The 15,694-nt window shown below is 36.2% G+C and overlaps 1 protein-coding gene across 3 annotated transcripts in view; it reads right to left on the bottom strand.

The window, feature by feature from the left end:
- FIG4 (FIG4 phosphoinositide 5-phosphatase) overlaps positions 1 to 15,694 on the bottom strand; it is a 109,302-nt gene that overhangs the window by 40,545 nt on the left and 53,063 nt on the right. For all 3 annotated transcript variants that reach the window (XM_063096678.1, XM_063096679.1, XM_063096680.1), the window contains exons 12-16: positions 14,918 to 15,034; positions 13,484 to 13,529; positions 12,632 to 12,780; positions 11,129 to 11,295; positions 1,434 to 1,572 (exon numbers count right to left, since the gene is read on the bottom strand). In XM_063096678.1, coding sequence (XP_062952748.1) covers positions 1,434 to 1,572; positions 11,129 to 11,295; positions 12,632 to 12,780; positions 13,484 to 13,529; positions 14,918 to 15,034 — 618 coding nt within the window. The remainder of the gene's footprint in view (positions 1 to 1,433; positions 1,573 to 11,128; positions 11,296 to 12,631; positions 12,781 to 13,483; positions 13,530 to 14,917; positions 15,035 to 15,694) is intronic.

The raw sequence follows: 15,694 nt of genomic DNA, 5'->3' as shown, positions 1-15,694 counted from the left end.
AGTGAGCCACATTATCTACTTTGATAAAATTTTATTTTCAATGGCAGTCTTGAAACTGATTCTTGCTGAATCACCTAACTAGTTGAATAATCTCAGCCAAGACATATCTCTCTGTACCTCAGTTTCCTTTTTTAGAAAATGGGGATGTAATACCAGCTTCTTTTATTCTGACATAGTAGTTCCAAAACCACCTGCCCTAGTTACATAACTCAAGGTAAGCAAGTGGTTTAATTTATGCTTGTAATACACAGCTAATTTTTTGCTAGAATATTGAGTTTTGATTGTACCCAAATTGTATCTTAATAGCTTCAATACTTTAAGGTAATATAAAATTTCAGAAAATCAACCAATCTACCTATAGTCAACTGTCATCAGCAAAGCTAAATATAGTATTTACACCCATCTCTCACCAAATAAACATAATTAGTTCCAAGAGCAAAAATTCACATACTATCACTTATTAATTATAAATTTAATGTAAAAACTAGCAGTGCTTCATTTATATGGAAAGTACGCCCAGCTATTAAGTTAGTCATTCCAATAATACGCACTGATAAGAATAAATTTGAGAAACATATAAACTCGGACACTTCCCTTGTTATTTTACCTCTCTCATTGTCAGAATTTAATGAGAAGACTCTTTAGTGTTTTTAACTGAGCAATCATGTACTAATACAATCAATTTTGATACATGAGCAAAATTTTTCACATAAATTCTCACGATGACTCTGTGAGGTATGTCTAGCTATTTCCATTTTGCCGATGAGGAAAAGGAGGCTTAGAGAGGTTAGATAACTAGTTCCAGGTCACACTACAGAGATTCCAACTCAGCTCTCCCTGACCCTGAGGCCCACGCAGAGTATCATATTAAATAAAATGCTTCAGGTAAACTGTTCGGTTCTTTTGAGAATATTAATATCAATTTAACTGTAATCAAAATAACCTATCCTGAAGAATGACTCTAGAAAGCCAAAAGGTGGTAGGGGGAATGGGGTGGTTATCTGCCACCAGTATCACTGCTCTACTTACCTGTCTTTACCAATGTCACTAAGAAAAAAAAAACATTGGAAACACAAAGTAAATGCTTCTTAGATGCCACACTTGAAAAATCAAAGACTTATTCCTTTAGAGTTTCAGGATTGTGGGAAATGCTAAAAAATGATGTTGCTGGTTTGCTTTAGTGGAGCTACAATTTACGTTCAATGATGAAGTTTTGAAACTTTATCTATATCTTAGGGAAAATGCAAACCACTAATTGTTAAACACAATTTCCCCAACCTACTACCAGGACACCAACAACATTAAACTCATAGCAAACATGTGGTAAGACTAAACTACTCCAGCCTATGTGATTATTTCTCAAAAAGAAAAGTGTCTCATATTCAAAATAATATCAAATCTGACTTTACATAATAGACTAAGAAGAAAAATACCTTCTTCTTGTTGGTAAAAGTCGCATAGTATTTTTGTGATGCAAATAAAAATCTGTTGGGAGTTCCCAGAGATGAGGTTTCCCTTCAGTGGGATGAAAAACTCCCAGGAACAGATTAATGGAATCTTGTCTATCAGCATCTGAAAAACAAAATATGTGTCTCAGAAAATCCATTACTGACATATACGCCTCAAGAAAGTATTTTTTCAGGAGGACAGTGATACAACTGTGATTTCATATAACATACCTCTAAAAATAAAAGTAGTATTTATACTTCAAACGTCATACACATACAATCTAAAATAGTCAGCAAGATTTTGAGCAGAATAAAATCTTGCTTCAAAATGTTTCCTTTTTGTTCCATACCTCTCATAATATAGAGGATAGAGAACACAAAATGTTTCTTGAATTTTGAGACACTCTTAAAAATCTCTAAGAACTGTCATAATACCTTGTGACTTTATTTTTAAAATGAAAACATATCCTCACCATCTGTTAGTTTTCTTGAAGTAAATACATCTTTACTACAAAGACAAGTAGAGACATCAGAAACAAATAAAATGACCCAATTCCTATTCATATTCTGTTGCACAACCTTGAATAAGTCAGTTGCTTAGTTTCCACTTTTAATCCTTGAAAAGATATTATCTGTTTCTTCAACAGAGACAATGTTTACAATGTTTTCTGTCCCCATCAGCAGCTGTTAGCCTGGCCCATTCTCTTTTGTGATTGATAATGAAGGCATAGGCAGCACATGAATAACAGCCTCTAACTATTCAACCACTCGAAAATTACCTTTCTGAGCTATGTTATGAACTAACAAAACTGATTTTTTATATATATATATATATATATATATAAAATTTCCTCTTCTTTTTCCTGAATATATTTTGGTAAAAATGATAATAAACAGTGAAATGGTTTCATGAACCACCCTTCCCATTCCATGCTTTTCCTTCCTAGTATCCTTCATTTTTTCCCTTCATTTTCTCCTTTCCATTCTTGTCTCAGAACCTTGTATATTCAAGCTTGTGGCAGACATCCACAATATAAATAACCTCTTTCTGAAAATGAGTGTAGGACTAAAAAGATAACACAGTAGAAATGACTGCTTTTGGAACAAGATAACATTATCATAAAATCAATTTTCTTCCAACAGCTAGTGAACACAGATATATCTGAAATTAGCAACACTGTTCTCATTGGGTTATCTGATCATTTCAGCAAAAGTAAATGAATGATATATGGTACATCGAACATGTTTTCCAGTTATTAATATTTGACAGGAAGCATTCTGTTAAAACAGCACTTACCTTTCAGGCTGAAAGTAATATACTAAAGGGATGTGTTTATGTGCCAAATATATTTGGGGCCTTTTTTTCCACTTGTGAGAAAACATCAAGTATTAAATGATGCTGACATTACCGCCCCAATTTGTACCCTCTTTAACACAATACAAAAGTAAACATACTGGTCTTATAGTAATTATATTCTTTATGCTTCTTGAATCGCCTTAATGGCACTTAATAGTCCATTCTATGTAGTACCTCAAAATATGTTAATACTATCTAGAGAAGCTTTCCATTTTTCAGTCATGTTTTCAAGGAGTTTCTTTCATCCTTTAAACCTAATAGTAGCTTCCTTTAATCTTTAGCAAGTATGGTAAAATGTAAGATGTGAGAAACATAACCACAAAAAAAAAAAAAAAAGGATATTTCTTCAAAGGATCATAAAGAAGACTTCTTGAAAGTACTGCTGTAATTATAACTTAAAATATATCTATGATGTTTACAGTCACCTACTAAGCTTGGGCTATAAAGCCAGATCTAATGAGCCGGAGGATCTTCTCCTGGCTACTTTTGACTGCAAATAAGAAAGCCACCCCAAGAAAAATGGTAGTACTTTGGACATGGACAAGAGTTTAAAACAGGTAGGTTCTCTGTAGTTATGTACAACAAGAGGACAAAATTATTACCTGCTTTTTTATACTCAATTATGCTATAAAGGATAAAAGAATATGCACTATTCAAACGCCATTCAAAGAGTTAAACTCTAACCAGATTTATTCTTCACTATATTTAAATAGATCAGGTTTGAATATAACAATTCTTTTTAATTAGCTAAAAATTTTATTTTGGAACTAAAATATTTGTTATTCTAATATTAAGTTAAGTTGGTGATAAAGTGGCCTTGAAATTAGTAACAGAAGGAAATATTATTCAATAAATAGTAATGTTTAACTACTGGGGGGAAGGAGACAATAAAGTTAGATTCCTACCTCACACCATGCATTGAAAAACATACCAAATCAAATGTAAGAAAGACATAGATCAACCCCCTAATAGAAAAACAGGTACACACAATTTCCAAAAGAATCGAATGAACATACAAAACTCCAACTTCATTAGTTATCAAACAAATGCAGATTAAAACAATATACCATTTTCTACCTATTAAGTTGGCAAAATACTTTCCATAATTGACACTTCCATACTCTGCTGAGTGGAGCATTAACTATTATATCTTTTCTGAAAGGCAATTTCCATATATACACACACATATACATAAGGGTACTTCAAAAAGTTTGTGGAAAAATAGAATTAAAGATAATACAAATTTTCCATGAACTTTTTGAAGTAATCTCATATATTTCCATACATTAAACCCTGTAAAGTATTTATACCCTCTGAAATTTTCGTGAAAAAAGATCAAAGATATGCAATAAAAAAGTATATGTTCAAAGATAATTGTTTAGAAGGACTCTAAATGCGCAATAACAAAGAACTAAATTATAATGCTTCTAAAGGATAGAATACCATAAGGCTACTAAAAATCATGCTGTAGAAGAATATTTAAGACCATAAACATTACTCATATTATCTACAAGGGCAAAAGCAGATTATAAATTACACGCATAGTAAAACCAGAAGAATTATGTTCTCCTAAATATCACCAAGAGGTTATCTCTGGAAGGTGGGGATTATGATTTATTTGTGAGCTATTCTGTACTTTCTATAATGAACACATATTACTTTAATAATTGAAAAAAAATTCATTCATTCAAGAATCTACTATGTCTCACACTGGGGATAAAAGACTAACAAGGACCTGGCTCTCATAGGCTTACACTTCACAGAAGGAAACAAAAATATATACAAGTAAATGATAGACAAGGCACTTTTAGAGTATGCAAGTTTTATGAAGAAAATAAAACAGAGTGACATGAGAGTGATGAGAAGGGAGAAGGGCAGTTAGACTGGGTTGTTGGACAGTTAGATTGGGTTGCTGGGGAAAAGGGTAGAGGGTAAATCTGCATTTGTTTGGTAACTAATGAAGTTGGATTTTTGTATGCTCGTTGGCTATTTCTGATTCTTTTGAAAATTATAAAATGTCTGTGGAAGTAACTTTTGAACTGTAATGATAAGAAGGAAGTGGTCACACAGAGCCTTGGGGGCTGTGCCCAAGCAGAAGGACAAACAACTACAAAGGCTTGAAGGGGGAAGGAGCTGAGCAAGAAGGATGGAGGGTACTGGGAGAGCAAAAGAGCAATATTAGAGACAGATGAGGCCAGACCACACAGGCCTTATAGGTCATGGTAAAGAGTTTGATTTCAAGTGCAATGGGAAGCACTGGAAGGGTTTTTAAAGAGGGAAGTGATGTGATCTAAGTTTTGAAAAAAATCACTCTGGCTGCTGTGAAGAGCAAGACTAAAATAGTGGAAGCAGAAAGACAAATTAGGAGCTACCGCAGTTGTTCAGATAAGAGGTAATGGTTGTGTGGACTAGTGAGGCAGCAGAGGGAGTGAAATGTAGCAGATTTGGGATATACTTTGGAGAGAGAGCCAACAAGATTTGCTGACAGATGGGATTGGGGAGGGGTGATGAGAAAAATAAATGATTCAAGGATGTTCCTACGTTTCTGAACTGTGCAATGTGTGTTGACGTGGAAAAACAAGTGGAGAAACAGGTTTAATACAGTCAAGAATTTCAGTTTCAGGAATTTCAGATTCTTATTAGATAGCTATGGTAGGAAGAAATCTGGCCCCCATGACCTTTGCTCCCTAGTGTCATACCCATGAATATTTTATATTACATGACAAAAGGAACTTTGCAGATGTAATTAAGATTACTAATCACCAACATCAAGATAGGGAAATTAACCTGGATTATCTGGGTAAACCCACTGTAATTACATGAATCCTTTCAAGGCAGAAGAGGAAGGTAGAAGAGGAAGACTGAAGGGCAAGGCAGAGAGATTTGAAGATAGATTCAATGCAGGATTTGATACACCATTGCTGGCTTTAAAATAGAGCAGGCCACAAGTCAATGAATGCAAGCATCCTCTAGTAACTGATGGATCTTGGACGTGACTGGGGGCGCCACTGTGCACACAATAAGCACAAAATAGCTGCAGGCCTTGTCTTCCACTCCAGCACCAAACCCCTCCCCCCTTCCCTTTATGAGAAGCCGAGAAGACTTGTTACTTAAATAGAAACCTTTTGCTTTTGCAAGGGCACAGTTCTCCACCCTGATCACAGTTTCCATATTAGCATAATACCCCTCCCTGATGGTATCAGCCAGTCCTTGGCACCCTATATAAGCTCTACCACCCCCACACCTGGTGTTGCCTTCCACTTTGAGGGCAGCCCCGGGCTGCCCATCACTTTGAGTGCAGCCTGGCAGATTCTTTTCCTTTAATAAAGCTTGAATGGTACCTGGCGTCTTGGCTCACTTTCTTTCAGGAACTGATAGCAGCACCTACCAACTGCTAGCAAAGACATGGGCAACAGTCCTACCACTGCATGGAATTCTGCCAACAATCTGAATGAGCCAGAAAACTTCCAGATAAGAGCCCAGGTCAGCTGACATTTTGATTTTATTTTTATTTCATCTGACTTCATTTTGACTTCAACCTTGTGACACCCTAAGCAGGGAACACAACTGAGTAATGCTGTGCCCAGACTTCAGACCCACACAAACTGTAATAAATAGGTGTTGTTTAAAACCACTCAATTTGTAATAATTTGTCATAGCATCTATGGAAAACTAATATGATACCCAAGAGTAGATGCTAGGTAAGCTTTTAGATAAATGAGTCTGGAGTTCATGGAGAAGTCAGTTAGAGGTATAAATTTGAGTGTCAAATGAATTGTTCTTAAACTATGATGGTTTTGTTTTACCCTACGGGTTGAGATGCCCCTAGAGTTAAAGTGTAAAAAGAGAGGAGAAAAGGAGAGTTTAGAAATAGGACAGGAGAAGTCAACATGGAGGCTGAAAGAGATATCAGATTGAGTTTCAAGGGAGAAGGAACGGTCAACTGTGATAAAAGTTGTTGAAAGGTTGAATAAGATGGAGACAGAAAAGTGACCATGGGATTTGGCAATGAGAAGATTGCTGATAACTCTGAGAGGCACAGTTTCAGTGTCATGATAGGGTAGAAGCCCAATGGAACAGGTGGAAAGAAAATGATATGAGAGAGAAAACAGGCAGGTAGTCGACTTATTCAAGTTTTTGCTCAGGAAAGTAGAGAAAAAGGACTGGAGGGGGATGTGGGATTAGGAATATATGGAAAGGCTGGATAGAAAACACTAAGGTGTGCTTCTATGTTAATGAAAATGATGCAGTAGAGAGAGAGAAACTGATGATGCACAGCAAAGAGCGTATGATTACTGGGGAAACAAGAAGGGCTGGGATTCAGAGAACAGCAGAGGGCTTGGCTTAAGACCGGGCAGGAACACTCCAAGAACTATAATACAATATAAGGTGATAAGAGGAGGGAGTTCCCTTCTAATGACTTTTACTATCCCAATGAAGTATGAAGCAAGATCATCAGCTGAGACTGGGATGTTATAGGATTAAAGGGAGAGAACAAGGTATGAAATGGTCATTTTGGAGAGTGGAAGAATGAACATACTAGAAAAATACAGTAGGACTGTCAGGTTCTTTTGAGTGTCCTTTGGAGAACTGTAGTAAATTTAAACTAAGAGTAATGATTTGCAACTTTTTCTCTTGCCATGTTTAACTGCTTTGGTTCACAGGAGAGGTGAAGAGTTGGATTTTAACCACAGTTAACAATGTTATTTAAACAAAACATTTTTTCCAATTGTTTTCTTTCTGCTATAGACAAATACAGCTTATTCACTCAAAACCTGCCATTAGAAGGATGACCTTAGAAGGCTATCTTACTCTTCTTGATAAATTAAAATGTTCTCAGCACATTCCCTTGCAAGTCCCTCTTTCTGCAGTGAGCAGAAAGGGAAAGAAACTGTTGGCAGTACCTCAAAGCACTATCATAATGCCAGGAGAAGTCATCTCAACACCATCTTCTGTGATCACTGCTTTTCATGCATAGTAAGCTTTTAAATCTTCAGCCTGTGAGCTTTTCTTTTTAAATCTCTGTTTGAAGAGGACATGATTCCTCTCCATGCATGCGCACACACACATTCATTACATTCAAATTGCACATGTGTATATATTTATGCATGTATGTATATATATAGCAGATCATTATTAACTGCTGCAGGTATCCTATAATTTTTTTTTTTCTTATAATAGGATTTAAACTCAACAAGCTTCAGCAAGAAAATCCAGGCTTACAAAATTTGAATGTAAAAAAAAATTAGAAAGACCTTAACAAAGTCCTTAAACAAATTAAAAGCTCTTCCTAACATCTGAAGGGAGTACCTAGACACCAATGCTTTATCTGGAAGGCATCTTCCAACTGCCTATGTAACTAGTTATGTTAGAAAGCAAAAGGTGCTTCTTAGAGACAAGCTAGTATATGAAGCCTCAAGAACAGTTTTTAAAACAAGCCTGAAAGAGGGTCAGGTGAGTTGCCCACATACCATCAATTTTACCAATGGTATAATTCCCAGTAACCTAATTTCACTGTTCTAGTGTCTTAATCAGTAAGTATCTTCCTGCCCTGCCCAGAGGCATAACATGAGGAGACTGATTAAGTTTTACAAAGTTATCTTGAGTGCTTTAAAGAAAATTGTTTTATAACATATTATCATCATTATATAATACCCATTGTAATTTAAAAATAAGTTGTACACCCCAATGACACCATGGTTCTTAAAATAAAGAAGTCTGTTTTAGCCACGTTCTGCATAAAACAATTCCTTTCATAGTAGTTCCTTTTTCAGTTGCGCATAATTTTGCCTTACTTTCCCCCTTATGTGCACAACACTTTCTCATGACCATCTCTATCTTTTAATATTACTCCTTTATTTTTTAATCATGTACAGCTACACATTCATTCTCTGTGCCCTCTAGTCTCATTATAAAGCACATCACTTGGTTCGTAAGTGACAATAATGACCCCTATTATGGGGACAATGATGACAAGACAGGGGCAGAGGAGCAGATGACCTTTCATCATCGAGGCAGCTCTAAAAGTTTTTCATGGCGACCCAGAGGGATATGTATTTGTTGGCACATGACTTATAATTACATCCCTTCACCTACCCCACAACTTTTATAGGTTGGACTGTGTCTCCCAGAAAGATATGTTGAAGTCCTAACCTCTAGTAACTGTGAATGCGACCTTATTTGGAAACATGGTCTTTGTAGATATAATCAAGTGAAGATGCAGTCACACTGGAGAACAGTGGGCCCTTAATTCAATAGGACTGGTGTCCTCATAAGAAGAAGAGAGACACCAGAGAGGAGGAAAACACCATGAAGACAGACACGAGAGAAGAATACCATGTGAGGACAGAGGCAGACACTGAAGTGTTTCAGTCACAAGCCAAGGAACGCCAAGGATTGCCAGCAACCACCAGAAGCCAGGAAGAAGGAAGTAAGGATCCTCCTCTATGGGTTTCAGAGGGAACATGGCCCTACTGGTGTTTTGATTTCAGACTTCTAGCCTCCTGAACTGTGAAATAATAAATTTCTGCTGTTTTAAGCCACTGGTTTGTGGTATTTTGTTAAAGCAGCCCTAGGAAACTGACACAGATTTCCTGTGTGTGTGGGGGGGGGGTATGTTGGTGGGGGAGGTGTGATTTGCTTCTGACCAATGTGATATGGCGAAAATGATGGCATTTCACTCCATGATTAAATTACATTATATAAGAGACTCTATTTTGCTAGCAGACTCATTCTATAGACTCTCTTTCCCTTGCCAGCTATGAAGAAGCAAGCTGCTATGAGTCCCATAGCCACAAGCACCTGCAAGGAACTGAATTCTGCCAACAAACACATGAGCTGGGAAGTAGATCCTTCTCTAGCCAAGCCTCCAGATGAGATGATGGCCTGACTGACATCTTAATTGCAGCCTTGTGAGACCCTAAACAAAAGAACCCAGCTAAATTGTACTTGGACTTCTGACCCACAGAAATTATGAAATAATGATCGTGTGCTGTTTTAAGCTGCTCAATTTGTATTAATTTGTTACATAGCATAGAAAACTAATACACTTGAGCAGAGCAGAGCAGACTGGCTTTGTAGTCTCTCTGGGCCTAGAAAATGTTGAAAGCTGACACTTTGTGGACACTTTCAGGAATGTTTCCAAGACTCCAACCACTGGAGACTCTTGCAATTCCACTGGTGTGGGCACATGCCTCTTTTTTTTAATCAGGCAGTTTCCCGTAACTCCTTCTTAGCTCCTTAGGTATCCAGTGTTTACCTCCTAGTTCTTGCTGTGAGGTTCTCTCTGTCCCTCAAGGGGCCTTACTGGCCAGGACCCAGGACAAACCCTTGCTGGCACCCTCCTCCATGAGGCCCACATCTGGTTACCAGTAAACACTCAAGTATCCTTTGGCCCAACCAACTCCAGGAGTGCAGGCAATTCCCAATAAGGCAACACTCCTGTCAGCCCATCCCTCTGCTTTAGATTTCTTACGCAGCAGTCCAAGGACTATGCCTGGGTTCCCTCCAATGGCAGGATACCACATCAAAGCTCACCTAGAGTCCTGTTGAAGCCCAATCTCTCTGCACTTGAGGTGAAGAAGTGGGAGTGGTGACAATCATTGCTGGCAACAGTTCACTCCAAAGAACCTCTTTACCAAACAACAACTCCACATTCTGTAAACATTTTTATCTTTAACATGGTTCAAGGGCTGAGGATTCACGGAATTGAACACTAAACACTTTCCTTGTAAATTCTGTGTGTGGGGATTTCTCTCACAATCACTGTGGTCTATGAATCTATTGTTTTGTCAATTCCATCAGAGTGGAGGCAGGAAAAGTGCCATTTTAACAACCTGTTACATTCAGCATCCACAAGTCAAAAAAGTATAATTTAATGAGTATAATATAAAGCTAAGATTACTATTCAATTCTAGCTTTCATTTTAAAAACTCAGCAATATTTACATTCTTAGATAATGGTCAAGACTTTGAACACATTTAAAAAAAATGATTGGATACCCTCAAAAAATTTTATCTATATTGCAAGGAGAAATATAGGAGACAGAAGCCAAGAAATCCAAGCATGTTGCATTATTTAAAAACTGCAACTATGGGTACCAAAATGCAAAAGTACTCTATTTAAAATACAAAATGTTTATTTATTCATTTGTTGAACAAGTATTTATTAAGCACTTTCTAAGTGATAGACTCTGTTTTATTTAAACTTTTAAAATATTTAATTTTAATTTTACTTAAGCAGGTAAAAAAAAAAAAGTACATGTATAAGAAGAAAAACGTATAAAAGAGTAAATCTTAAGAAATACCTAATACTCCAGAATTACCTGAAAAAGCATTGCTGTAATATCTAGACAGGGTTTGCATGATGTCTTTTGAGTGCTGGGTCCATGGCGCTATTTTTCTGTAGGTTTTTACACGATGAACAAGTTGAGAACCACCATACTGAAGAGATAGGGTATCACCATGGTCTTCATAAAGTTCTTCAAATAGCCTAAGCAAAAGAAAAGCTCACATTAAAGAATTTTACCAAAATGACTGCACAAGGTTTTTACCTAGCAACCAACTCAAAACAAGTCTTTTACCTTATGAATTATTCTGAGTCTTTCTTTTCCACATCTTGAAGATAAATGCAAATGCAAAATGTATTATATTTCATAGTTATATTCTAATAAGCATCAAAGTGACAGAAAACACCAAAAAGGAAAGAGGGGCACCAAAAATATAACCCACAAAAGCTAGACCAAGATGGTTCTAACCATATAAAAGACTCCTAACTTTCTGCAGCTTGCCAAATCAATTCACCACCCATGACAAAATTTTCTGTGCTCTTTGAATTGCCTTTGAAGAAAGGATATATTCTTGTCATAGTGTCTTAGTCTGTTTGGGCTGCTGTTACAAAATACCGTAAACTGGGAGGTTTATAAACAACATTTATTTCTCACAGTTCTGGAGGCTAAGAAGTTAAAGATCAAGATGTCGGCAGATAGGGTGTCTGGTGAGAGCCAGTTTCCTGGTTCATAGATTGTGTCTTCTCACTGTGTCCTTACATGGTGGAAGGGGCTAGCTAGGTCTCTGTGGTCTCTTTTATAAGGGCACTAATCCCAATCAGGAGGATTCCATCCTCAGATCTAATCACTTCCCTACCTCCTACTACAATCTCTTTGGGAACCAGGATTTCAACATATGGATTTGGGGAAGACACAAACATTCAGACCATAGCAGACAAACCATATTCTTTCTTAGAAACATGTACATGTTTGAAACTGTGTTTCTTCAAGGGCCGTTAACATTGTCAGTGTACTGATATCTGTGGATCTGGCCATTTGTAAACCGATTACTTTCCTTGGTTGAGTTTTTATGACAATCTCAGATGAGCAATAGTAGCTATCCTTGTATTTTCAAGAAATAGTACTTCATGAATGTCATGGATCTAATGGACAGTGAAGAAACAGTAATCCTTGATGAAGAATCAATCTTTTATATGTCTTCTGTTGTTAGATCAAAGCGTATGAAGTGCAGTACTTTTTTTAATGCAAACTGGATTTATTTTTTTAAAAAAACATACTAGTTTGTCTAAGCACTTTGGAATTTATCTAAAGAACAGAGTGTTTACTTATAATCAACATGAGCAGAAAAAAATCCAAAAGCCATGGCAATTATACAGAAGTCTTTAATAGAAATATGTATCGCAGAGCTAATTAGAATAATATCTTCTAGCAACATAATTTTTGAGAAGCTAAAAATAGAAGTGAGTTCATAAAAATTCTTATTAATCAGGTTTGCTTTCTGTCATTACCGACAGTCAGATGGTAGAAAATAAGGCTTACCTTACTGCATCTGTATCAAACTGTAGATTAGGTTTGTCAATTAATCCCAAGGAATACAGCTGATAGGCCAGAGCACATTTTCCCACCATAAACTGTGCTGTGTTGGTGCGATCTAAACAGTCTACACAGTTGGTTCGAAGAACACCAGTCTAAAGAGAAATACCTTAAGATTTTCAACACTATTCCGTCACCAAAACTCCTTCCATACTACTTTAGACTTATTTTCTTTAAGAAGCAGAAGAAAGGTGGTGAGTGTTGTTCCTAAACAAATATTAATTATTTAGTTTTATGTAAAGTTAAAGGTCAAGATAATGAAGAATATTTTTAAAAATTATATGTTTATATTTGCTGCTCACTTAATATTGCTGCAATGACATCATTAAATTGGTCTTCATATGAATTTACTTCTTTAGTTTAACAAGATATATAGCTAACATTTTCTACATGTACCAATTGGTAAAATATGGGCTTTTTTCTGATATATATCTTTTACTATAAAAACCAAATATTCAGTGGTTGAAGCCATATCATTGTTAATGTATAGTTAACATATATAGTGTACGTACCTGGCTTGTTTTCTAAAGTCACTCTAATTTATTCTTTTCACGTTCCTGTTTGTGTTTCTATTTCCAATAACAAAGTTTAGTATATAGAAAGAATCCGTAGGCCATATTATTTCAGCTGTATATCCTTCATGAAACTTAAACTAGCAGTAAAGCTTTTAAAGATCATTCTCTAATGATTAATAGTTCTGCATTAAATAAGATGTATCTCTCTCCATGGTTGCTTACAGAAAACATTACACACTGTGGATACAGATTCTATTCATTCTGAATATAATGTCATCTTTACCTGCAGGCGACCAGTGGGAATCACACATCCTCCTAGTTCATTCCACCTGTGTTTAAAAACAAATGCTTTTAAAAATATTTAATGTCATAATATATATTTATTTTTGGTACTAGTGCTTTGTTAAGAATCACAGAATCAAAGCAATAGAGCTGAAGGTGCCTGAAAACTCAGCTAATTCTGCGTACTGTCATACTTTCAGGTAATTTTTTTATTATGTTAACTTATATTTTTTATTACATTAACTTTTTTCTGCACAGCACCTTCTTTTAAATAATTAAAAGAATAACTATAACATAATAGGCCTGACTGCTATCCTTAGAAAGGCCTATTTACAAGGTTGGCCCTTGGCTGGCATTGGGGATCTTGGACTTCAGGAGAGTTCCCATCATTACCAGAACTAATAAGACCAGCTTACTGTGCTGAAATTGTTTGTAGAAACAATATAGTTTTTGATGGATCACCTTTCCTTCCGGGGGTCTGGAATTTTGGTACATGCCAGGCAGAGGCTGCCTATGTGGCCAGCCTCCAGTAAAAAACCTTGAGTCTCAAACTTCCCTGGTTGGTAATATTTCACACATGTGTCACAATTTGTTTCTGGGGGAACTAAGCATGTTCTATGCAACTCCAGTGGGTGAAGACTCTGGAAGCTTGTGCCTGGTTTCCTCTGGAATTTACCCCTTGCACCTTTTCCTTTTTGTTAATTTTGCTTTGTATCCTTTCACCACAATAAATCATAGCCCTTAGTACAACAAATGCTGAGTCCTTTGAGTTCCCCTAATGAATCACTGAACCTGGGTGTGGTCTTGAGGACCCCCGTTACAGTCTTGAGGACCATAACAAATGCAAACAATGCAAACTATAACAAAAGGATTACTGCCAAACACATAAACATAACTAGTTGGTTGCATTTTGGTTTTTTGTTTTACCATTGTAGTTAACCATGTTAAGTGAAAGTGAAATGCTCAAAATATCTAATATTGGTTCTTAAAAGATAAATAAAGCATGGATCCTTGATCTGAAGAAGCTCACAAAGTAGTAATGACGAAAGATTTGTGAGCAAATAACTATAATATAATGATAAATACTATTTTCATGAAAATGTTAATATTTAATCTACAAGAAAAAATTTCCCTGCTTTTATTTAGTACTGAAAACTAAATTCACTGTAGAAAAATTTACTTGACAGAAGTATTTTATGTAATGTTTATTCACTAAGCAAGGGAAAAAGACCCTGTGACTTCCATTTCAAGGTATATAAGCACCAAAGGAATTCCCACGCCACAGTGAACATTCAGAACATAGTTACATGAGCAGCTTGACTCCCCAAAGGGCTAAATTTATCTATCTTCCAAGTAGTACAAACTTCTTATATGTAGGGTATTTTTATCCATAAGAGCAAAAATCTTAATTTAAGTTTTTAAATACCATACATACTTTTCATCTGGACGCAAAATGCTACAGTAAGAATCAGGGCGATTTACAAAGAAACCTGTTTTCTTCACCACACTTTCTGCAATCACATTCAGTCGATCAAGAACATTACACAGCTTGCTGAGGAGAGAAGGAAGAATAAGAAAAGTGAAAAGAACATAAGTTTTAATACATATTTATTCTTATCTCTAAAGCAAATAAAGTATATAATGACATTCAGGGATTTGATTTTAAAAATTTCTTAGTTTGTACTGGTAGTGTAGGGGCCAAAGGAAGACACAACCCCTTAAACCCCCTAAAGGTTCTCTGAAAAATCATCTGATAAACACAGATTAATATGAAGAACAGGCATAACAAATGTTATTATATCATAGTTTTATGTGACACCAGAGCCTTCATAAGGTATAGGAAAAACTGTCCATATTTATGCTAGGTTCTATAAAGCAAGCACAGCTGTGTAGAGATGTGATTGGACAAGAAAGATATGATCTAATGCTAATAGACTCAGTGGGGAAACCCAGCAAGGCCTGTCTGTTCAGATTCTTCTTGGTGTCTCTGTGTAGCATTCCTCTCTCCAGAGTATAAGGCAGGACCTTTTCTGGAATGGGGGTCTTATGACCTACAATCAGACAAGGTAGTTCAGAGAATTTCTTTATGGCCAGCTCTAAGACAGAGAGGCAGGAGTAAGATTATATCTGTGACCTGCCTTGGGGAAGAGGTATTTTAGTTTCTGTGGCTTGCCTCAGGGGACAATGAGGCTGAGAGACAGGAGAACAGGAA

This window comes from Cynocephalus volans, chromosome 5, assembly GCF_027409185.1.
Source record: "Cynocephalus volans isolate mCynVol1 chromosome 5, mCynVol1.pri, whole genome shotgun sequence".
Classification (NCBI taxonomy): Eukaryota; Metazoa; Chordata; class Mammalia; order Dermoptera; family Cynocephalidae; genus Cynocephalus; species Cynocephalus volans.
This window is presented reverse-complemented; position numbering and strand designations above follow the sequence as displayed.